The sequence below is a fragment of the Pinus tabuliformis genome, chromosome 7 (genome assembly GCF_031772625.1).
Source record: "Pinus tabuliformis cultivar Carrire ecotype Pingquan chromosome 7, CPIR1, whole genome shotgun sequence".
Classification (NCBI taxonomy): domain Eukaryota; kingdom Viridiplantae; phylum Streptophyta; class Pinopsida; order Pinales; family Pinaceae; genus Pinus; species Pinus tabuliformis.
In genome coordinates this window covers 1,754,445,598-1,754,470,869 of record NC_142293.1, presented here as the reverse complement: position 1 = coordinate 1,754,470,869, position 25,272 = coordinate 1,754,445,598, and the positions used below count along the sequence as shown (strand labels likewise).

Below are 25,272 nucleotides of genomic sequence, written 5' to 3'. Positions count from 1 at the left end.
ATGTCATGGGAAGCCAAAATTCTTATTTCTTAGTTAAGAACTAACTCTCAACTTTTTTGTCAAATAGGTGTTGGAAAAGACCATAAAAAGTTTGGAGAGAAAGAGTGTATATATATTTGCACTGTGTGAAAAGTGGAAACAAAAAAACATTTCATTTTGGAATGTAAAACCTTCAAAAATAACAAAGACACTTACGTAAATATCGTGATAGCTATCTCTAAATAATTTATTGAACCACAAAATTAAAATGACTGAAGAAGTGAGAGCTCCTATTATCACTATGATAAGAAAATGATTGAATGCAAAAATCAAATGGCATACCGAATCTTTACCCGTTAAAATTCCTCCCTCTTCTTCTCCTCGGAATTAAAATTTGTGAATTTTTTTTGTCCTCGGACACGTCAGAAAAGTTTGACTATTAAGATATGCCACATCGGAGATTGCGAATTTAAGTACACGACCACGAAGGCGCTGACTGCCATTCCACAGGGTACGGCAAGAGATAGCGGAAGGAATTCTTGTTCTTCCTATTCCTCGTAGTTTTGGCCTGCACATACTCTACTCTTCAGGGCAGGTTTTGATTTTGGACAATGGCGATCCCAACGGTGCCGTTTTCGCTGATGTCGCTGGTGCGGTTAGCAGGCATTCTGGCAGTCGTGCTGGTGCTCACTTGGGTTCTGCACTTCCGCGGAGGGATGGCGCTCATCTCAGAGGACAAAAACCTCATTTTTAATGTAAACTCATACTCCCTTTTTTTTTGACACCCTTTTCTTCATTGTCTTCTGTGAGTTGGGCTAAATCTAATTTTACCACGATGTAGACAAGTGGAAATGTATTCATTGTGAGTTGGGCTAAATCTAATTTTACCACGATGTAGACAAGTGGAAATGTATTTATTATTAATGAATTGCTGATCATTTTCTTCAAATTTTCTCTAAATTTTCAACCCGTTGTCAGTCTGAGGGATATGCCACTGTAAAGATAGCCTGCACATTATATACAGCTACAACCCAAAGACGATCCATGAGGCATACTGTTCGAAATTGTGGAAGACGATCCATGAGGCATACTGTTTGAAATTGTGGATGATGTTAGCAGTAAACCTAATGTGGATGCTGTCACATCAATCTGTGGACGTGCACCTCAAAGTCAGCTTTTGGATTGGCTAAGTTTTCAGCCGATGGGTAATGCCTTAAAACCCAATTGGTATATTACATTATATTTGTTGGGCAATGCCTTACAAACCCAATTGGCTATTATGCTATTATATATTATATTGGTTAACCATATATTTTTTATTTTTTATTTTTATAAGGAAATTATCCTCTCACTCAGTTGATAGAGTCAGGTTCCTTACAATATTATTCATAGGCACGTAGTCATTATAACAATATTTTTCATCATCATGTGAAAATTGAACCTTGGTGGGCAGATAACAATCATTCTGCCCAACCACCCAAAACAATCCCAATTAACCAAATTCTCTTAACTTATATACCGATTTTTCTTAACTTATATATATATATATATAAAAGTGGTTTCTATAAGATCTCAGGCATTGTTTTCATACCATGGATTCCAGTCACGGTTGAGGATGGCACCTTATCAGTTCACCATTGCACTTAACCTTATGTAGGCTAACTAATCCATGAGGTGTAGACCAATTGGTTTGTGTGGGGTTTAGTCCCTACTAGGTCATAGGTTCAAATTTCATGGGGAGGGGTTGAAGATGGGAGCCACCTTTGGGGAATTAAACTATCACAAAAGGCATCCAAACTCGACCAAGCTTTGCACAATCCTGGTGATAGCATCCCACTGGAGGGCAGATGTTCTTCCATCCGACATTTGCGGTGGCCCTGGCTCAGCCTAGTTTGGAAAAAAGTAAAATTAAAAAACACTTTATATAGGCTAATTATCTATTTAATCTACATTTATGGTGAATGATAAAGAATTGCAAACCATTCTTAAAACCTAAAGAGCCAATGCAGAGGTTGTATCTAAAATGCAATCTATGAAGCAGTGAGATTTTGGCACTTGTTTTTCCATACTTCTATAGGTAACAGTAGACTACTGTCCAGTGATCATCTCCTGCTATTGTCTGGATCAAAGTCACAGCAACCAGCAAACCCAAAATGGAGAGTCAACTCAGGGACTTGGCAAATTTGGCAACAACAAAGGCTACGACAAAGCAGGGAACATACACTCAAAAAATTGAGAAACTTAAACTACGTAAACTTATTGATCAAAATCCAGTCTGACTGATTTTTACCAGGAGTTCTGACTTGGATTGCCAGCTTGGAGAGCAAAGTCAACTTGGGAGTACTCACAGAATTACAAAGAGTCCTGTTTCTATGGTTAGGATGTCACAAGCACAAGTTACATGCCTGTAGAAAACCCTCCAGCTTTTTTGAGGTGTCCGAATCTTCTGTCACGCTTGACATATGAGATACCTCATGTTTGAATGCATATTATATGTTTTATGCCAACAAACTGAAAGATACCTCATCTCATCAATGAGATGGACCTCCTGCCATACATTTTGATATTTTCTGCATTTGCAAGGTTTTGAGATTGTGAAAGATATCAATGAGTGCAAACCTTAGATTTCTTCGGTGTTACTCTACAAACCTTCAATTTGCTAGGCAACGCTAGTTATTGCATTAGATCCGTATGCTACTTCTTTTGGGCTTCGCTCTAAGATAAAACAAGTAAAACAACGTGACTCAAAGGCTAGCTACATCTGATTTGAGCAGAGTTCACGTCTTGTTCCATGCACATTCATGGTAGGTTTGAGGTGCACTGTTTTTGGGCAGCAACATTGTGGCGAGGTGTAACAATAATCGATATGTAGGCAATGTTAGAAGACACATGCATGTACCAACCTTGGTTTTATTCCATTTTTAACCGCTGTCATTAATTTAGATCAACACATCTTTTTTTTTCCTTTATCAAATTCCAATTTTATCATTAAGTAGAGTCTTGTTTGATTTTGGTTAGGGCATTTTGAATGTGGAAATTTTCCAAGAATAGCAGGGGTGCAAATCCATAGATGAGAGAGATGCATGCATGCACACTAGCACTCTCTTCTAGTTGGTTCACTTTCCTAGGAGTCGTTCTCTCATGTAGATTAAGGCACACTTGTCTAGGACAGATTTGAGCCACATGGATGGGTTATTGTTGCATACCCTTAGCCTTTCATACTCTATAAAAGAAATGCCTAGTCTAACGAGGCAGAGGAGTTGCCCAGAAAGTTATGGAAATTCCGGTTATATTTAGAGAAAATTGGGCAAGGATTTTTGTAAATCCAAGTTATAGTTATTAAGCTGCAAAATTTTAGGTGTCCTAGACGTTTTTGATCACTGTTGATAATATCGGCGATATATCGGCGATATTCGGAAATATCGCGATATTTTCGGCAAAACGATATATCGCCGAGAAAATATCGCGATATTTTCTGTTTTGAAAATATCGGCAAATATCGGCAAATATCGGAAAATATCGGCAAAATATCGCGATATTTTGAAAATATCGGCAAAATATCGGCTATATTTAAAAATTTGAAAAAATTATTTTTTATGCTTGCCGATATTTGCCGATATTTTGCCGATATTTTTGCCGATATTGCCGATAAGATATTTTCTGGACCCTCGCCGATATTTTCCCGATACCGATATTATCAACACTGTTTTTGATGGTGCTGAATCCATTTCCACCATCAAAAACACGATTCAAACACTGCCTCTACAAGATCTTTTGAAATTTTTTTGCCCGGATTCCGACCACTTTTGGCCGTCCGGGCAATTCCTCCGCCTCGTTAGACGAGGCCTAAAAGAAAAGTAGGGTGCAGTAGTTATTCATTCAATGTGTGAGCATAATTGAGTTTTAAACTAGTGTAGTGTAATTCTTCTTTCAATTTTCAACAGAAGATAGATGTAGTATTGAGATTTCAGTTCTGTGTATTTGTAGTTTATATTTCCAGTAGTATGTGTTTGTAGATAAACGTATTCAGAAGTCGTTGTTTTGGTTGGAGTTTTTAATTTTTTAGCTACCTAATTTTCAGTTTTGAGTGCAGAATCTGCTTATCATGGTCCGGAAATTAACAAAGGTTTCTTTATTCTAGGCAGGGCACACTTCTCTAGAGGAAGTTGGGTTATGGTTGGACATAGTGAACATAAGTGCCTTACTTTGACAACCTGCATGCATTATAAACCCTAGAACTCTCCTATTCTATAAAGAAGAAAATCGAGATACGGCAATCCCTTCGACATATGTCTTAGAGACTTGGCTGGGCACGCTTCTATAGAGGAGGTTGGGTCAAGGTTTGACGTAGTGAACCTAGGTGCTTTACTTAGACAATATGCATGTATTGTAAACCCTAGTCTCATCTATATTATAAATAAAAGATAGGGCAAACCATTTAAGATATGTCTTCGAGATTTGGTGAGCTAGTTGCTATGCAATTTTTTGGTTTCTATAATATTATCTCGTTGAAAATAATTTTCAGTATGGTGTGTTTGTAGATCTAGTTTTCCTGACTTATTATTTTGATAGGTTCTTTGAGTTTAAGTAAACTAAGGCTTGTAGAAGTGCAGAGGTGCTTATCATGAAGTCAAAATTTCATGCAAGAGGCTTTTGAAGAATAAGCTTACAAGGATGCACACGAGTGAGACAGATATAGTGGCTAGATACTTAATGAAGATCATTGAATTGAGAGATTAACTTGCTGTTATGGTGATGAAGGTTGAGAACGAGGAGTTGGTGGCCATAATGCTAAATGTGTTCTCTTCATTCTGGAATCTTTTCTTTGGGGTGTCTATATTCGTTAGAAGCTGCCCACCTTTGAGAAGCCTTGGAATGATCTCATCCAAGAGAAGACAAGGCTAGAGGTAATTGCATCTAGAGTGGGGAGATCTAGAAACTGTCCCTCATTATGAAGGTGAGGGGAGGAGGTAAGAAAGGAGGGCTTGAGAGTTGTCAAAAAGGGGAAGAGGAAGATTCAGGTTTTTCCAACTAGGGGAAGAAAAGACTTGAATAATGTGAAATATTTCAAGTGCCACAAGATGGGCTACTATACACATCAGTGCCCCTCGAAGAATAAGGGAAAGGAAAAGAAACAACAGTGGTAGCAATTTGCAAGGAGTGTAGAAGCTTTTATTGTAGTGGATGAGTTAGCATCCAAGCTTGAGACAAACTTCTCCATGGTTTCATTCTTTTCCACCAACATTGTCTCTAGTGTAGGGCGGTATGTGGAAAGTGGAACATCCATACACATGACTTCAATAAGAAGTCTTTCAATAGACGTCTTGTTGAACGTTGGCACACAAGTGGGATTGGACGATGATGCTACAAATCTAGTGATAGGAATGGGATCCATCTCTTTCCACATGCAACCAAGTGATGTTCTTGAACTAGATGATGTCTTGCATGTTTTTAGTTTAACAAGGAATCTTCGTTCAATTTAAACCGTGATTGATATTAGGTGTGTGACTGAGTTTGATGATCAACAAGTTATTATTAAGGGGCACGACTAGGATCCTAGTCAAGTTTTGAAAGGTATACAAGACGGTGGCCTTTACAAGTTGTTTAATGATCCTATCAAACATGGAGCTTTAGTGCATGATAGTGAAAAATTGTGTGAACTTTGAACTTCGGCAAAAGAGATTTGGTTCCCTACACTATGGAACACTACCTTTCTTGAAGGATATGGTATAGGGATTTTTGGACTTTAAGATTGAGAAGATAGGAGTGCGCACTCAATGAGCATGCCAAACTACACTCCCAAGCTGTGAGAATAGATTAGGAGGGATTCTTGGTCTGATCCATTCAAATGTATGTGGACCAATAACTTCAACTTCATTGATAGGTAACATTTACGATGTTTCTTTTGTTGATGATTCCTTTATAAAAACATGGGTTTACTTTATGAACACCAAGGATGAACCTCTAATGGAGACTCAAACAAGTAAGAAGATTAAGGTGCCATGGTCTGACAATTGAGGAGAACACACCTCCAAGAAATTTGATGTATTTTACAGGGAAACTAGGATTTAGGGGGATTTGATAGTACTTTACAATCCTTAAATATTGGGATTGCAGAGAGGGAACATAGGTTCACCATAGAGATACTGAAGGCCATGATTCCTTATCTAGATTTGTTGATGTGCCTTTTGGGCAGGATCATGCAATGCAACTGCGTACATTGCAAACAAGTGTGCTGAGGTTTCACAATGGAGGAGAGCACACCTCCAAGGAATTCAATGTATTTTGCAGGGAAGCAAGGATCCAAAGGGATTTGATAGTACTTTTACACTCCTCAAATAATGGTATCACAGAGAGGGAAAACAGGTTTAACATAGAGATAATGAAGACTATGATTCATGATCTAGATTTGTTGATGTGTCTTTTGGGCAGAAGCATGCAATGCAACTGTCTACATTCTAAACAAGTCTCCTCATAAGGTTTTGAAGGACAATACACTAGAAGAAGCTTTTACGAGTGACAAACCTCAAGTATTACACTTTTGTGTGTTTAGTTGTCTTGTGTATATTCATTTTCCCGAGGAGAAGAGATTTAAACTTGAACCTTCTATAATGAAGGGTATTTTTGATGGTTATAGTGATTCCTTCAAGTATTATTGAATCTGTTTTCCATCATGCTGAAAGACATTGTGAGTTGAGAAGTGGAATTTGATGAGGTAAATCTTGGGAGCCTTCTATAGAGGTTGAGGAGTGAGGAAAGCTTCCTGTCTAAACTGCTGATCTGAAGATTTCAGGAAAATCAGATTCAGATCAGCAAGGTTCTAGTTAAGGAATAGAGAATACTATATCTTCTAGTTCACCGAGGAAGCCGAGGTGGTTTATCCAGACTTTGCAAGAGGCATAGGAGCACCGAAGACTTCCTTTTGGGTGAGTCACCTATTGAAGAAATTTCCTAATTATGTTCCATTGATGTCTTCTATCATTGATACAAAGCTTTTTAGTTATGAGGAGGAAATTGCAGAGAAAGTATGGTAGGATGCTGTGACATAGGAGTATAAATCCATTCTGATGAATGGTGTTTGGGAATTTGTTTCAATACTCGATGGGAAATTTGTGATAGATTCTAGGTGGTTGTAGAAGGTAAAACATATGATTAATGATAACATACAGAAGTATGTGACCGTATTCATAACAAAAGGATTTTCCTAGAAAGAGGAAGCTGACTATGAGGAGACTTGCTCCAATTACTAGGTATACTTTCATTAAAGCCATTATGTCTCTTGCATCAATGTTTGGTTGGTGTTTATACTAAATGGATGTTAAGACTGCTTTTTGAATGGTCTTTTTGAGGAGGAAGTATACATTAATTAACTAAAGGGTTTTGAGGTGCATGGGTGAGATACCCATGTGAGCAAAATAAAGAAGGCCCTTTATGGAATAAGTAGGTGCAACATGCATGAACTTGAGGATTGATGGGTACTTTCTAAGTTTGGGCTTTGCCAAGATTGCAACAAATCCAAATCTTTATTATTTGTCTGATAAATTTAATCTACTTGTCTTGGTATTGTATGTAGATGATTTGATTGTTATAATCAGTTCTAAGGAGCTCATTTCATGGTGCAAGAAGAAGCTAGCTAGTGAATTTGATATGGACGACATTGACTTTATGCGTTACTCTTTGGGTCTAGAGTGTTGGTGGTGTATAGGTGAGGTCTTCCTTGAACATGTTAAATATAGAATGAATATTTTAGGGAGATTTCAGATGTTGGATTGTAAACCGTTGGCCACTCCTACGGTTTCAAATTAGAATTTATATGCTGATTTAGATTTATTTTTGGTAGATCCTTTTGTGTATAGGCAATTGATTGGTCCCCTTATGTACTTGGTGAATACCCAACTTGATATATGTTTTGCAATGAATACAATGATCCAGTTCATGGTTGAAGCCAAGTTGATTCATTGGATTGTTGCAAAGTATGTACTCTGATACTTGAATGGTACAATTTATTATGGATAAAGGTATATGGGAGATGGTGAGTTGATGCTGTATGGTTTTGTTCATTCTAATTGGCTAGGGGATGCTACCTCTAGGAAGAGCATCTCAGGTTTTTGTTTAAGCTTGGGGTCAAACATGGTATCCTAGTTTAGTAGGAAATAGGCAACAATGGCATTGAGTTCAATAGTGACAAAGTATATGGTAGCCAACATCGCTAGTTTTGAAGCCATATGGCTTTGCAAGATGATAATAGAGTTGATCATATGGCTTCACAAGATGATAGGAGATTTGTTCAATAAGATGTTGGAGCCCACTATGGTATATTATGACAATTAGCGCTGTATTAGACTTGTTACCCACCCAAGTGGGTAACCACTAGGAGAAAAATTTTCATCTATTTGTTTAGCTTCCCAACCAGCAACCCTAATGATTGATATATATCTATGACTCATATCTCTCCACATATGCCCCAATTAGTGCTTTCTGTCATGTAGCTTACTTCTTGAAGGAAGTTGGGTCATCTATTATAAGGTACACTAACCATTTTTGTAATCATGTGCTTTCATTTAATGTTAAGGGCAGTATGAATCACAAGTTGAGGTGGATGACTGACAACTGTTGATTGTATTATTCCCACACTTCACCTTGGTGGTTATCCCTTGCCTCTAGTCTAGTGTGACCTTCCTTGAGGCTTCCTTTCCATTTTAGAGGAGGGGCACAAATAGGAGGCACTGATTGATGTAGCATGCCCATGGTCGTCCATGCTTATCATGTTCCATCTATCCCTTTATCCACTCCGTTTTTTGGATTAATACTCATTTGTCACTGGTATTGGAACCCTTTACCCTCATCCTTGAGTAAGGGCATGGAAACTTTTCCCTTAAGAGGTTGATGCGACCGAAAGAATGTTAAAAGTGTATTTATCCACAAAAGAAAGAAAAGTAAAATGCAAAAGATGGTTGGGACAATTGACAGTGTGTGGAAAAAAGTTTAGCTGCAATTCTAGCCACCTCATTAGCCCTCGCCCAATATTTGGCATATCATGATCTATTTAAATGAAAGGAACTAATGATTGTCCCAACCTTAATGAGCAAGAAACCGCTACATCTTAAAGGTTTATTGGAATACATCAAGCAAGTTGGTAACTCGAGCTATGCAAGAAAGAAAAAAAAGAGTCATTGAAGTAAAAGGTGCACCAAAGGGAAGGTAAAAATAGGCTGAGGAAAGGAGTAACTCAGGTCCCACAATTGCTCCTTCTTCACATCATTGCACCCTTGGACCTCCCTTCGTTGGTATCAAGACAATGGCATCTTCCATGATGTTCATCCCCTCCATGTCCACTATGCTCACATGCACCTATTGATTGATGGGTCAATGTAGGAATTGTTCCTCCCTTAAGGTTGGAAATACCTAATAGGGCCTTGGGATATCCCTCCCACACTTAAATGTGTGACCTGTTTACAAATCATCATCTAGAAAGATGTTTTTAGGCAATGCTTATGCGGAGTACTTTTGTGCCTTTAGCATTAGGTATGGTCCATTATGATACTTTATGGTTTCTTTACTCTAATGATGATGATATCACTTGATTTTGAGGGTATGTCTTAGATGTTTCTTCCTAAGTACATTTGATGTCCCTTGAGGATGGCTTGACACTTCTCCAACACCTTGATGAGGATGCCTAGCCTAGCATGAGAGCACTTATGGACTTTGAAGCCACAATGTTGACCACATTCAGATGAGCATTGACTATTGAGGAGGCTCAACATTGATGTATGACACCTTCCACACCTCTAGAAGTTGAAACGTTGCACAAAGAAGCCAAGACATTGCTAGGATTGACTATGTACCATAGAGGACCTAGGACGCCCCCATGCTGGCTTTACACCTTCTTAATGGGCGTTGCCTTATTCTAGGACCCTATTGAGAATAATGATGACTTGTGATCCTTTTAGAGGGATAGTACACTCTTGGATGATGACATCACGTCCTAGGGTTGCAACGTAATTATTGCATACCCTAGGGTGATGATGTGTGGTTGAGGAGTTGTGACTTGAGGGTGCACCTTGTCATGTTGACAAGATGACTTAGGATGAGGAGCACTCTTGGACCCCTTCTAGCACATTGCTTGATTGAGATACTCTCCTTTAGAAGATGACGTCATGCTTGGAGAGCCTTTTCTCTCACACAGGTGGAGTAAAAGAAGGTGTTTGCTTATATTTTATCATTTTGAGAGCTATCTTCTAGGTCATCTTTTGACCTATTGAACTTGTGAACACTTAAAGTCATGTTTTTAGGGCTTTTACAGTAAATTAATTGAAATTCAACTTGGTTACCCTCTTATAAATAAAGGGGAGTCAGATTCCTTGGCTCATTTTCACACACACTCATATCTTTCCCTTGCAAAGAATGCATACTAGGTTTCTCTCTTTCTCTTGGACGTAATGGAATCTGGATCACTATGGTAACGAATTGTCTTGGGGAGGATATTTATTGCATGGAGAGATGTTGTTTGATTGATGAAGTGATGCTTGGATGAATGGTTTAAGTTTATTGTTATTTTCTTCCATTTTGCTATAATTGTTGGATTAAGGTTTCATTGATCCTTCTTAATAAATCACTATATCTTTTATGAACTTTAATTCTTTCATATGCAGAATTTGTCATCAAGTATCCATCACTGAAACTACATTGCATTCCCTGTTTTTAAATCTCCTCTTAGTGAAAGTTGCTAGGGTTTGGTGGAGAACTAGTTTTGTCTCCCTCCCTCTCCATCCAAGGTTTTCTACCTTTGATTTTGTCCATTTGACTACATATACCTAATTGATTGAAGGCACTAGCCTATGTGTGTAGATCATAATAATTTTTTTTCTCTTTCTTATTTTATGGTAAACTAGTGTTACGGTTTGGAAAAATATGCATTTAGTTTCTTATATTAACCTATATGTTATTGTCCTAAAATTATGGCTTGAATATATTAATTTTAAAAGGGCAAAAATTATCAGTGTTGATAATATCGGTATCGGGAAAATATCGGCGAGGGTCCAGAAAATATCTTATCGGCAATATCGGCAAAAATATCGGCAAAATATCGGCAAATATCGGCAAGCATAAAAAATAATTTTTTCAAATTTTTAAATATAGCCGATATTTTGCCGATATTTTCAAAATATCGCGATATTTTGCCGATATTTTCCGATATTTGCCGATATTTGCCGATATTTTCAAAACAGAAAATATCGCGATATTTTCTCGGCGATATATCGTTTTGCCGAAAATATCGCGATATTTCCGAATATCGCCGATATATCGCCGATATTATCAACAGTGAAAATTATTATTTCATGCTTTTTCACCCATTATTCTAGGGTTGATGTCTAGGGTTTCCTAGCGGTTTTTTGCATTTTCAACCTGTTACCCACCACTTTGGGGTGATATCCCTAGGAGAATTTTTTCCTCCAAGATGGTCCTCAGCCGACAGCCAACAACCCCTTGCAGTCACCAAATAGCTCGATGTTCCATTTTCTTTGCCACTCGAGGTAGCCTTGTGGTCCCTCACCCATCTATTATGATCGTATGTTTGAAGGTGGGCCTCTCGATCGCAAAGGTATGCATCTTCATTGGTTTAGTTGAGTAATTTTGTTTACTTATATGGACACTTTTGGGCATGGACTGGTGGGGGGATTCGACGAAAAGAGTGGGCTAGGTTTGTATTCATGTTTCCTTTGCCTGATTTCGTAGTTAGCCTTGTATCCTAGTCCCGTGGGATCTCCTTTACTGGCCATTAGCTTTAGAGATGGAACTACATGGGAAATCCCGAGTATGGTTGCGTGGTCCCACTTCCCGACACCATATACATCACTCCCCTTCGCTCATTTTAACCTCATTCATCAGTTTTCCCATTTGGTCCACATATGGTTAGCCTCCCCTTCCCCTTGTCCACACTTTGGGTTGGGCCTAGAACGATACCCGGAGGTTGATGCAACTAAAAAGAAAGGAAAAAGGATAATTTGTCCACTTAGAACAAGAACTGTACCACAAAATGCAAAAGATGGCCGGGACATACAAATATAGCACGTGGGAAAAAGCCAAACATGAGCTCTACCCCTCATTCATGGCCATCACCCTAGTTCCTATGGGCCCTAGATGAGCCCCCTCGACATGAAGGAACCCATGATTGTCCCAACCCTTGGTGGGCAATGAGCTGCCCCACCTTGAGGGGGTTATCTACTGCTATATTCCACACATCATGCTCTCATCCCTTGGAGCCCTGCATAGTTATGAAGAAAAGTCAATCAAAGGAAAATGGCATATGAAGAAGGGTGGAAAAACAAAGGACGGGGTAACACATGTACCATGATTTCCCCCTCCTACACTCATATACCCAAGTGTTGGCTTCCCTCATCATAGCTAACCTTGTACCATGACATGTGGCTTGGACCCTGCCCTTGATCCCTACTCTGTTCCATCACTACATCACATGCCACCTACCCATTGATGGATGTACCATGGACATGTCATCCCCTTTAAAGGCTGAAACCACCTAATAGGGTCCTTGGTTAACCCCCTTATTGAGCTTGGAGACACTTGTACATGCCAAAGCCCACTATGGAAGGGCATGCCACCATGAATTGCCCACTTGATTCCATGATTTGTAAGCTCTTTTATTTGACTACTCTAACGATTTGTTGTATTGGAGGGAAAGGGGATGCATTGGATCTTATGCAGGATTGCAAGTGGGTCTCCATTTTGAGGTTTGGTCTCCCTATACGGGGTCGAAGCCCTCCAGAGGGCCACATTGGCACTTGTAGGGTGAGCATTGAGAGTCGTGGGCCTCCACCATAGTAGAGAGTACTTCATGGATTCCCAACACCATTCAGTGATTGCTTGTGTTCCACCTTTTTGGATGAGGATGATCACTGGCATGGAAAATTTTAGGGGCTAGTATTCGCAGGTGGGCTAATTTTCCATGATTTTTCCACAAAAAAGATTAGCCAGTTTCCATTTTTAATAAAAAAGATTCACCCAAATTTTACAATATAAAATTATTTTACCTTAAAAATCGCCAACATTATATAGAGACTATATATAAAATCATTATAAATTTAAATAATTTTACAAATATATCAATAAACATTTTATAGTTTGCATATTAGGGACTAGTGAGATTCACTAATGTTTTTAAACTTCAAGATAAATTTCCATCCTTAAAATTTTCCTTGGGATGATGCACCTGGACCACCATGCCCAGCTGGCTCCACACATGTACCACACACTTGGCAGAGGTTCCAGGATTCAGATGAGGATGTGTCTCACTGCAGGAGACATAAGGAGGGTTATGTCATCATCCTTTCCCTTATAGATGGTTTACAAACATTATCAATCCACTTGGAGAGCTATGAGGATGTCATTGTGGCCCCGCACCCACTTGGGAGCACCACATGTGACTTGTTTGGAAAACATGGTGCCAACGCTTTGTCCACTATGTTTGGAGCCTTTTCACTCAACTTGGCACATTTGGACTCCATTAGGCCTCCTCAATGGCTCAACGACTCATCATATTCATCATTTTGCCCTCTTGAGAGGCTATTCTTTGTATTATTGAGCTATCTTGGTGGGCTTGTCACCAAGTCATGTCATTATTATGTATTATTTTATTATTTGGTGCTAAATTAGGCCAATTAGGCGAATCGAATCCCCTTTAGAGTTGTATAAATATGAGAGAGACTTATTCTAACCTCTCATTATCACTTGGATTGGATTTGTATCTCTTGAGAGATTTTCACACTTTTTGCTGGGTTGAACTTTTTGGAGTTTCTTGATGCAATATGATGTTTGGATTTTCGTTCTTGTCATGGGAGCTTCTTTCTAATGCAAAATTGATGAGTGGATATACACTCTCTCTCATGTAAGTTGAAATTTTTGATGCTATTCTTTTTATCTTACTTGTCAAATGCATGTATCTTGTTATCATTATTCTTGTATGGGTTAATGTAATGTGAAATTCTTCTGGGACCTTGAATAAGTGATTAAATGCATGCGTTGAGATTTGAGGGATTGGGTGAATGTTCCTAGAGGCACCTCTTAGGTTGAAAACCTCGAAACTTTATCTCCTTCACAAATTTGAAGTATAAATCCCTATTGACCTAGTTGCTTCCCTTGGAGAGGCTAGCGAAGATCAATTAGGGCTCCTTAGCTCATGAAAATTCTCAATCTATGTGTATCTTGACTCCATTAAGCCCAAGCAATAAGGCACTGATCCTCGTATCCCTTTGGTGGTCAAATTTACCTCTCTTTTCTTCACTTTTCCAAATTCTAGGCCTAACCCTAGAGGGTCACCTAGGGCATCCAACGAATTTTATTGTAGCCATTCAAACCCCTCGATTTTTGGTCCACTACTGCGCTGGGCTTTCCTCTAGGGGTCCTCCAAGTTTCAAGCAAATCCGACGGTGGAATCCTGAGATATAGCAAGCCCTAGCCATAAGACCAATTCTTGCCCTAGGTTGATGTGGGTTAGTGTCCTCACTTGGATCATTGCATTCAAATCTCAAAAGAAAACTTGTCCTTTGATCCTATTCTTTCCCCTAATTAGGTCAAGTCCCTCCTTGGTTGATCAACTCCATACCCTTGACCTAGTCTGGGTCCACTTGGGTTCTTTGTGGTCCCACAACTCTACAACTCAAATTCGACAAGGATCACATAAAATCCATTTCTCCTTAAGGATCCTTAAGTGTAGGGAGTCCTTTGTCAAGGCATATCCTTTAAACCTAGGCTCAAGCATCCTCTTGGCCCTTCCTAAAGAGTCCATCACCTTGCTTTTTAGGCAAGCAAGCCATATAATTGAGTCTCTCTTGTGAACAGGCTTTAAGAATCACCCTGTTGTTGCACAAAGTGTCTAGGCACCGCGACAATGCTCAGAGTAAGCACTGTCACTCTAATCCTTACTCACTCCGTTTAGACTCTCTCCTAGACAAGTCAATGGGGGTAGTCCCTAGGGTGAATGAATGAGGGTAGCCTGTGGAACACAGACTCTAGGAGACTTAAAGATGGACAACTTGACGAATGTAGAACAAGTCTTGGTTAACTGAGATGAATAGATCAAACAATTAATACGAAAAATACACAACCACAAGATAGAAATGATTTCCAGACCAGTGCCTTATGTTCAATTAACCAAAGACTAAATAAAAACAAGTTACCCAAAGCAATTTATAATGTGGCGAAAGTGACGATCATGAATGATTAAAAGTAGACGCCCAAAACTTTATCATGCAAGATTTTCTGGCAATTAAATCCTGTGAAGAATTATGAAATTTAAATGCGAAGAAATGATTCCAGATTTTAAATGATTTTCATTTATAACCCAGATCTAGAATTATTTATCATTCTCCAATAGTCAATGATTTTAAAACATTAATCGCACCTGACAATAGAGAAATCACTACCACGAAAGGGCACCAAGGAACTTTAGATTAATAACTTAATTATTCATTAGACAATTAATTTAATTTGGTAAATGAAGAAATTAAATTTTTAATGTGACTAAAAATCAAAAGGCCTTAGTCAAATTAAATTTTTTTTATGGGCCGTAGGCCACATAAAAAAATTAAAATTTTTTAAATATGAAAGCTGAAGTTCTGCTTTTGATTTAATTCCTTAGCCATTCTAAAGTCACAAAAATGATTTTTTTTTTTTAACTTTTTAGATTTTTAAATGTTTTTAAAATTTTATTTTATTTTTTTAGATTTTTTAATTTTTTTAAACAAAATCAAAATAATGAAAAAAAAAATCAAAACATAAAAACCAAAGTCATAAAAAACAAATAAAAGGAAAAGGAGAACCACCAAAACAAAAAATCAAAGTTAAAATAAAAAATGAATCTAGAAGTTAACAAAAGGTAAAAAAATCAAATTAAAACAAAATAAAAAAGAAACTAACTAAACCCTAACGCATACACTAGAATAAAACAAATGAAACAAAAGAAAAAATTTGAATTGTTTGAGTGTGTTATGCAGGTCGAAGAGGAATAGCGGCGGCAGGAGAGCAACTCGACGACAACGTTTGGCAGAGGAGCATGCGGATGGAGATGCAGGCTTCGATGGGTGAGGGAGGAAAGAGTCGTGGGTAGTAGGAGGGATGAGGAAGGTCGCAGATGGGAGATGCAACAGGACGAGGAGCGATGAGGAGGGAGAATGCTGCGGGCAAGGGTTTTTGCAGGCAGACAGGAGGAAAAGAGAGCCGCGGAGAGGGGTTTGGACGCGAGTTATGGCAGCGGATTTCAAGAGGAAAAGGGCTTCAAGGGATGGAGCGATGACAACGAGGGAGAGTCTGGGCAGCAAGGTTTTTTGCAGGTGCAACAAAGATGGTAGAGGAACTAGAATGGGTGAGGAAAGCTGGGAAAAAAGGGCTGTGCAGGTGATGAGGCAGCATGAAGAATAGAGGGAGTGATGGCAAATGGAGGGGCAATGAAACCTGCAGATCGATGGAGGAAGGAGGGTCACAGAGAGGGAAAGATGAGGGTTTTGAGGCTGCAACTATGCAGGGATGAGCTGCAACAATGGAGAAATAAGGGTTTTCTAATTTTTTTTCAAAATTTTGCAGCGAATCAAAGAACCTAGTCAGCAGATCAGAAAACTCAGTCAACAGATAAATGGTAGCCAGAAAACCCTTTAGAACATTTCCAGAAATTCTGATTAAAATGTTGAATCTTTTTGCTTCAGATTTCCTTGAAACCATTATAAAAATTTCTAGATCTAAAATTTTCAAACCCATGGACTGCAAAAAATTTGAATAATATCCCTGGAAAATTATGTCGATAATCCCTAAAGATCCAGATTTTACCCTCCAGGGCCTAGATCTGGACTCTACACAAATTTCTTCCTCAGATTTGTAGCTGCACAACAACAAAAAAACACCCAAATGATATATACAATGATAAAAACTAAACCCCAGAAAAACCCATGTTAGAAAAATAATTACAAAATTTATAAACTGCAAGCTCTAATCAACCAGATCTACCATTATGCTGCACATAAATTAAAATATTTTTAAATTTTAAAGGTGCTAACTCGAAACCCTTGTTGGAAATAACACTGACAGGGGGGGTGAATCAGTATTATCAAACAATTTTCAAAATATCTTCCAGATTTATACTTTAAGTTATTCTTCAGATATTGATCATTAGTTTGTATGTCAGTACCATATAATAATGAGCAAGAACAGGAAAAACAGATAATCACACCAAAGAACACCAGATATAAGGTGGAAACCCAATGTGGGTGAAAACCACCTGTTGCAATATGTCTCTATCTTCTTTCAATTAGAAACTTCTTTTACAATGATTTTGTACTGGTGCAGTCCTTTACCAGTACGCAGGTTGCAACCTGCAGAGAGCTACAACCCTCTCTCGTTTTCCAGTCTCTCCTGGAAGGGAGCTACAACCCCCTACTTCTTTTCTTCCAAGGACCACTTTTCATAAATTTTCAAACTGGATCCATGAACATCAAATAATCATCAAGTACATGTGAATAACTCAATCAACTTTTTCAATCAACCAATGAATCAACCAATAACTTCTCAGAATGCAGTAACCAGATCAGCAATACCAGTAATCTAAACCCAGAACTCTTTAGCAATAGATAAAAGACAGCCAACAAATGTTTCAAGAAAGGTCCGCAACTTCACCAATAGAGGCCTGCGAATATCCGCAACTCTTCTGTGTCTAAACTGCGCAAATCCGCACCTGGTCCTTCTTCTGCTCTGCGTACCTCCGCACCTACTCCTTTTGCTGCCCTGCGTACCTCTGCTCAGATCCGCACCTGCACTGTCTGCCTGACAGCGTACCTCCGCACCTGGTCCTTCTGTTCCCCTGCGTACCTCCGCACTATGCCTTCTTCTGCGCTGCGTACCTCGCACCTGCGCCTTCTGCTGCGCTACGGATCCCCGCACCTGCGCCTTCTGTTGCGCTGCGGATCCCCGCACCTGCGCCTTCTGCTGCGCTGCGGACCCCCGCACCTGCGCTGTGGATCGCCTGCGGACCTCTGAATAGAGCCAAATTAACAGTCCTCCAATGTGCCACAGACAGTTAGATCCACAGATCTGATCATGCGCCCGAGAGATCACGACCTATCAATAGATTTGCCTTAAAATTCACCTTGATTTAGATCTAGCTTTTAAAACCGATCACCCAAAATTTCAGATCTTAAGATATTCAATTTTCACAAGTGTCTAGCCAAGTGATCTCCTTTCCTTTTTATAGGCAAGCCCTTATTCACATCATGGGACAAAACCATCGAAACCAATATAAGGGATCCAAACCGGGGTTCAATACTTTAGATCCTATACCACGGACCAAAACCATAGGATCATGATCGATGGGCTAATTACCAAGGGCCAAACATAAGAAACCCCACGTGTGCGCGCTTCTCTGCATTGGAGTGAGTGAACTGGGGTCCACACCTTCTGAACGGAGCACCTGCAGATATGTCCGCACTTCTTGGTCGGTGTACCTGCGGGTCCGCAACTTCTCTTAGGATCACCTGCGGGTGGTGGGCTCCAGTATTGTAGCAATAATGCTACAACTCCTGGAGCTTCCTATCTCTAATTTTATCAACCCGGTAGTTCGTACAAACTTGGAAGCGACGGTGCTGTATGCACAAGTACTAGCTCTTGTCGCAGCTGTCACTTGGTCAGCTGGCACAAGTCCGCTAGGGCTCAAGCCAACTTCTATAGGCTCACAGAAGAAGCTTTATGAATGATGGACGAAAGCTAACTGAAAGAAGACTAATCTAGTTGCAGAAAGGAATTGAAAGTCAACAAAGCATGAAAACCCTAGTAAACCCTAATTTGCCTAGCTAGACCCTAACTTTGCAAAACTATGAATGAAACTACTACCACTAATGCCATTACTTGCTGTGAACTGAAATACATGCATCTAGGCTACTTGCATCTGGAAAGACATGTTTTTGTATTTTTTCATTAAGTGGTTGGATTTATTGTGATGATGCTTTTGATTAGGGTTTGGTTGTGCAGGAGCGGTTGGAATGGAAGGAAAGCATGGGCGAGGTCAGGATGGCTAGGGGAGGTCCCAGAGGGTCTCTAGCATCGATCCACAGAAGTCTACCACGTTCGGATGCTCAGCAACCGAGTTTGCAGGCTTCTACAGGAAGTCTGCAGGGGATCCTACAGGAAACTCAGGGGTTTCTACAGGAAGTCTGTGCAATTCTACAGGATGTTTGGCCGTGGAAGTTTTGGGGGATGGTGAAGTGTTGGAGTGGTGTGGGAGGATAGGTGAGATGGAGATGGAGCTGGTGATGGCTCTGGAGCAGAGAAATCAAATGGAGGAAGAGTGCATCTAGTGGGTTGATGGTTGGAAGGATGGGATCAACGAAAGTGTAAGTAAATGGAGCTAAGTGATTAATGAATGAGTTGGAGGGTAGATGAGTTGGACAAAGGCTGAGTAGGTGGATTGAGGAGAGATCAAGAAGAAGAAGAAGGAAGTGGAATGATAAGGAGCAGCGTAAATGAAACAAATGACTTATGCACCCAAAAACGAGAAATTCATTAACCTATGATAACTGTGCTATGAAACCTATGAACAGCAATGGAAAACCAAGAAATGAAACTCGTGCATGGAAGTGAAATGTAGAAGTATGGTTCGATGTCAACAGTGCATGGATGGATCTTCAACGAAAATGTCTATGTTGCAGCTTGCATGGAAGTGAGAAGAACTGCGTTTATTTTTGGTGGTTGGTTATGGGCTGCACCCCAATCCCTAAGAGAGATGGCAGTGAGCCTTAACAACCTTTTGCTGGAGCTCCAATAATTTATAACTATCCTCCTATCGAATCTAAGCAACTGAAACAAATTCACCATAAACTAATCCTATCTAAGCTCATGAAAAAGACTAAATTAACAAACTGTAAATTCGAATTGCATGTTAAAGTAAAAACTCAAAGTGCTGAAACGAAATGCAACAACATTACAATACTGAGGAGATCTATTGCTCTCAGGTTGGGCCAGTGTTTTACAACCAGGCCGAGTTGACTCGGAAACGGCCTGGTCAAACCGAGCCGATAAAAAAAATTACGACCAGGCCAAGTAACCGGCTAGGTTGGCCGAGTCAGCTATGACTCGGCCTAGTCATCCAATGACCAGGCCGAGTCATAGCTGACTCGGTCAACCAGGCCGAGTCCGTATTGACCAGGCCGGGTCAATAAAAAGCGGCTGGGCAGCGTAAATCATGTTTTTTTTTTCACTTTTTTGGTGTTTTTTGGTAAAGTTAATAGGGTTTGTGGATTCCAAAGGGTAATGGTAAATTGTTAAATGCTTTTGGGGTCCATTTCCCCCTCCCAAACTCTATTTAAGACAGCCAAATGCTCTCATTTCACTCACAGCAGTCTTATGCATTTGAGTGAGAGTCTTCTTTGAGAGTTAGTGAGCAGTTCTTGAGCTTGTTTTGGAGCAGCAGTGAGGAGTCTTGGAGGAGCATTGTAGCTGGAGTGAGGAGCTTCTTGGGCAGCCATTTGGAGCAGCATTGAGGAGCTGATTCTTGGAGCAAGCTTGAGGAGGCAGTTTGTGCCTAGAGGTATTTTTTTCCACCCTTACAAATCTGTTTTTGCTTAGTAAATTTTAGGTGCATATCAAGAAAGCTTAGAGAGTGTTTTTTGTCAAATAAATGAACATTGAATCAATTTTATTTTATTTTTTTCATTTTCAGATTGTTTTCCTAGTCAAAAAATGGCACCTAGAGCAAAAGATCCTGCTTGGGCATATGTTGAAATGGTTGATAGTCAAATGCAATGCAAATTTTGCCATAAGAAAATTAAGGCAGGTCCTGGGGGGATTCATAGGCTGAAACAACACTTGGCAGGGATTAAAGGCCAAATTACCGCATGTCCCTCTGATCAAATTGGGGAGATTAGAAAGAATTTGGTGGAAAGCTTTGAAAAATTTAAAGAAGATAAGGCTAGGCAAAAAGAGATACAGGATGAAATTGGGAGGAAGAGGGAGATACAAAGAATGATGGCTACCAACCCCCACTATGATTTTGAGGGTTCTTCCTCTATCCCTCAAACTGAGGCATCCAACCCTTTCCGTTATGTTCCTCCCTCTTTTGGTTCAGTTCAAGATAAGGGAAAGGGTAGAATGAAGGGTAATGTGACTATCAAAAGTTATTTCACTCCCTCCTCTCCATCAGATGCACATGGTCCTGAAGTTAGTAAAGGTCAAATTCAGCCCACTTTAGATGACCATTGGAAGAAAGAATTGAGGGAGACTGCTTGTGACTACATAGCTAGATGGTGGTATGATGCTGATATCCCCTTTAATGCTGCTCGTTCACCATATTATGAGCCTATGTTTGATGCCATACATGCTGCTGGAAAAGGCTTCAAAGGCCCTACTATGCAAGAGCTAAGGGGGGTTCGTTTGCAGAAAGAAATTCAATCCATTAATGAGTATTTGCAAGAGTTCAAAGACTCATGGGCAAGAACAGGGTGTACCATCATGTCAGATGGATGGACTGATCAAAGAAACCGTACCATCATAAACTTTCTTGTCTTCTGCCCACAGGGAACCATGTTTTTAAAATCAGTTGATGCATCTGATAAGGTAAAAGATGGCCACTTGTTGTTTCAGCTATTGGATGAGGTTATTGAGGATGTGGGGGTGGCTAATGTTGTTCAAATCATCACTGACAATGCCTCTAACTATGTTCTTGCTGGTAAACTGTTAGAGGAAAAACACAAGACCATCTTTTGGACCCCATGCGCTGCACATTGCATAGACCTCATGCTTGAGGATATTGGAAAATTAGATTGGGTCAGAAACACTGTAGATAATGCCAAAAGCATAACAAAATTTATCTACAATCATACACTGGTTTTGAGTCTCATGAGGAAACACACTGGAGGCAAGGATATTATTAGGCCTGCCATCACTAGATTTGCTACACATTTTTTGACATTGCAATCTATGCTTTCCCAACATAGAAACTTGCAAAAGATGTTTTCCAGTGATGAATGGAATCGAACCAATTGGTCTAACAAACCAGAAGGCAGAGAATTGAAAAGGAAAGTCCATGATGAAACTTTTTGGAGAAAGGCAGTAGAGATTGTGAAGCTTGCTGAGCCACTGGTTAAGGTGTTGCGGTTGGTGGATGGGGAAAGGTTGGCTATGGGCTTCATTTATGAGGCTATGGATCAAGCAAAGGAGCAAATAAAGACAGCATACAAGGATAGAGTGGCAAAGTATGGGCCCATTTGGGCAATCATTGATGAAAGATGGAACAATCAACTCAATCGCCCTATACATGTAGCTGGGTATTTTTTGAACCCACGGTATCATTATAGAGCTAAGGAGTCAGGAGCTTTGAGCGGGGAGGTCAGAGATGGACTGGTTGATTGCATTGAACGCATGATCCCATCGGAGTCTGATCAGCTGCAGATACATCAACAGGTCACATCCTTCAGCAATGCAACAAGTACCTTTGGGAAGAACCTAGCAAAGATTGCAAGAGAAGCAGATGAGCCAGGTAAACAAAAATTTCAATTTTCAATTTCTTAACGGTTTTACAGTTTTACTTTTTTTATTAAAGACTAAAGTTTGTTAAATCATTTATAATTTGAAAGTTAGATATAATTTGTAATTTTGTTGAGCTTCAGCCTTCATCTAACTCATAATTCATTACACTCCTATGTTTTTTGCAGCACAATGGTGGGAGGCCTTTGGTGGCCAGTGCCCTCAATTGCAAAAGTTTGCAATTCGTATTTTGAGTCAAACTTGCAGTGCATCTGGGTGTGAGCGCAATTGGTCTGTCTTTGAGAGGATTCACACAAAGAAGAGAAACCGTTTGGAGCAAAAACGGTTGAATGATCTAGTTTTTGTCCAATACAACCTTCGGCTCAGACGGAACCAATTGCTGAACAAAAGACCTGATTCAGATCCCATTGTGTTGGAAGACATTGATCCAACATCAGATTGGGTAGTGGAGAGTCGTGCACCAGAGTTTGATCCTGATGAGGATCTTGATGAACTTGACCTGGGTCTGGAACATCAACTTCAGCCTGTTCAGTTGAATGCAGATCCCGATCCACCAGCCTCAGTCTCACAGCCAGCAAGGACTCCGAGGAGTAGGACTCCAGTTGTAGGTGCTTCCTCTGCTCAGCCACGACAGAAGCGCAGCCGCATATCTACTCTATCTCAGCTTGCATCTGCTAGTGGTACTGGCACCACTTCTACAGTTGCAGTTGGAGACGATGATGATGAGGAGGCATGGGGCCCCTTGTCTGACTCTGATGATGATGATGAGTCTGATCCAGAGATTGGTCGATATGATCTTGGCTCCTCTGGCAGTAGCCAGTAGTACTAGTATTGGAGTCTGGTCAGCATCACAGTAATACAAAAGTTCAAAAAGCTTCTATCCAAGGCTACGGCCTCAGTATTTATGCAAAATGATCATCCAACAGGTGTCCTTGATTTGTGGAGCTCGGCTGTCCAACTGAAGGTTAAACTGCTGATCCTGTAGGGCAGTTATAACTGCTGTTCCTGTAGAACAGTTATAACTGCTGTTCCTGTAGAACAGTTGGCTGCTTCTAAGCTCGGTGGGGAGATGGATTGGAGCTCGGAGCTATGGTGGGAATCACGAGGAAGGTCCCCAAGACCGTGGACATCCTCTCCTAAAAACCAGCAGTGCCACCTCATTGTCTCCTTGTCTCCTTTCTCGTGGTCTTTTCTCCCTTTTAATGCCAAAAACCTGAAAGCATCATGCATTAGTCACGTAGATAGAATGCCTACCCTTCTTCCTACAAACAACACGAATAAACCAAGAAATGAATGCATAAGCAATAAAAAATGAATGGTTTGAGCAGAGCAAGTAGGCCAAATGAGCCCAAATTGTACCAAAAATTGGGGCTCATCATCACCCCCCAGCTAAACTATTTGCTCATCCTTGAGCAACTTTGCCCTGGCTCCTCGTCTTTGGCCGAGAACTAGAGCCCGGAGCATGCTTTTCCCTTCCTGTTTTTGGTGGCCTTGCCTTTTCTACCGAGGGTGGCGCTTCTTCCTTTCCCGTTTTTGGCGGCCCTGCCTTCGCTGCCCCTGGTGGTGACGAAGGTGATGCTTCTTCCCCCTTTCCTATTTCCTTGAGCCGGGCTTCGGAAGGCGATTGGCCTATTTTTCGTGTCCAGGAAGTTATTTTTGGGCTCCCCTTCTCGGGGGTGGCTGATGTTTTAGAGGGGGTTCTTGCACTGGGTGAAGTAGGGACATCCCCTAAAGTGGTTTGGCTGCCGGGTGGAGGCTGTGGTTTGCCCGTGGTTATCCGTTTGCTCCTCCTGGCCTCAGATGGTAGAGGGGTCTCCCTCTCTCTCTTTTCCTTCGGCTTTGGAGGCGTGCTGAGGGCGGCCAGCGCCGCTGCTGCCTCCTTTTCCAGAATACCAGCCTTCTCTTTCTTGCGTTTTGCTCTCTCAGAGCTCCTTGTAGAGGGCCCCTCCTTTTCAGATTTCGGGCTTCCTGTAGAAGACCCTGCTTTGCCCCCTTCCGGGCCTCCTGTAGAAGATTCTTTCTTTCCCGCTTTTGGGCTTCCTGTAGAAGACCCGGCTTTAGCCACTCCCGGGCTTCCTGTAGAAGGCCCTCTCTCTGTCTTCAGACTTCCTGTAGGAGGTTGTTTCTCGATGACTTTCGGGCTTCTTGTAGAAGCCCCTTTTTCCAATTTCGGGCTTCCTGTAGAAGCCCTTGTCTCTGTCTTCGGGCTTCCTGTAGAAGCCTGTTTTTGCAATTTCGGGCTCCCTGTAGAAGCCTTTGTCTCCGTTTTTGGGCTTCCTGTAGAAGCCTGTTCTCCAACGATTTTCGGGCTTCCTGTAGAAGCCTGCTTCTCAATGATCTTCGGGCTTCCTGTAGAAGCCTTTGTTTTTGTTTTTGGGCTTCCTGTAGAAGCCTGTTTTTGCTTTCCTGTAGAGACAGGTGTCTCCACCTCTGCTTGCTTGCCTGCCTGAGTTTTGCTTTTTGCTTTGGTTGCAGGTGCTGTTGAGGTACTTGGGCTGACGTGGACCACCTCAGCTTTGTCCATTCTGCTCTTCATCCTCTTTTCCCTTGCTGACAGGATAGGTGTGCCACCTTTTTCTTTGTCCTCCTTTCCCTCATGCTTCTTCCTTTGTTCTCTCTTCTGAACTGATGTCGGGGTCTCTTGGCCTTCTTCCCTCTGTTCCTCGGCCACTACTTCGTGTTCCTCACTGCTGGAGGAACCCGTTTCTTCGATCAACATCTTAATGTCCCCATCTTTTGTCAAATTCCGGAAGGATT

General features: G+C 40.6%; 1 protein-coding gene across 2 annotated transcripts in view; it reads left to right on the top strand.

The window, feature by feature from the left end:
- Positions 1–465: 465 nt before the first annotated feature.
- Positions 466–25,272, top strand: part of LOC149255365 (transmembrane ascorbate ferrireductase 2-like) — a 64,424-nt gene continuing 39,617 nt past the window's right edge. For both annotated transcript variants that reach the window (XR_016267240.1, XM_089460467.1), the window contains exon 1: positions 466–734. Coding sequence is in view for 1 of the 2 variants with exons in the window: in XM_089460467.1 (XP_089316593.1) it covers positions 591–734 (144 nt within the window). In the remaining variant the exon portion in view is untranslated. The remainder of the gene's footprint in view (positions 735–25,272) is intronic.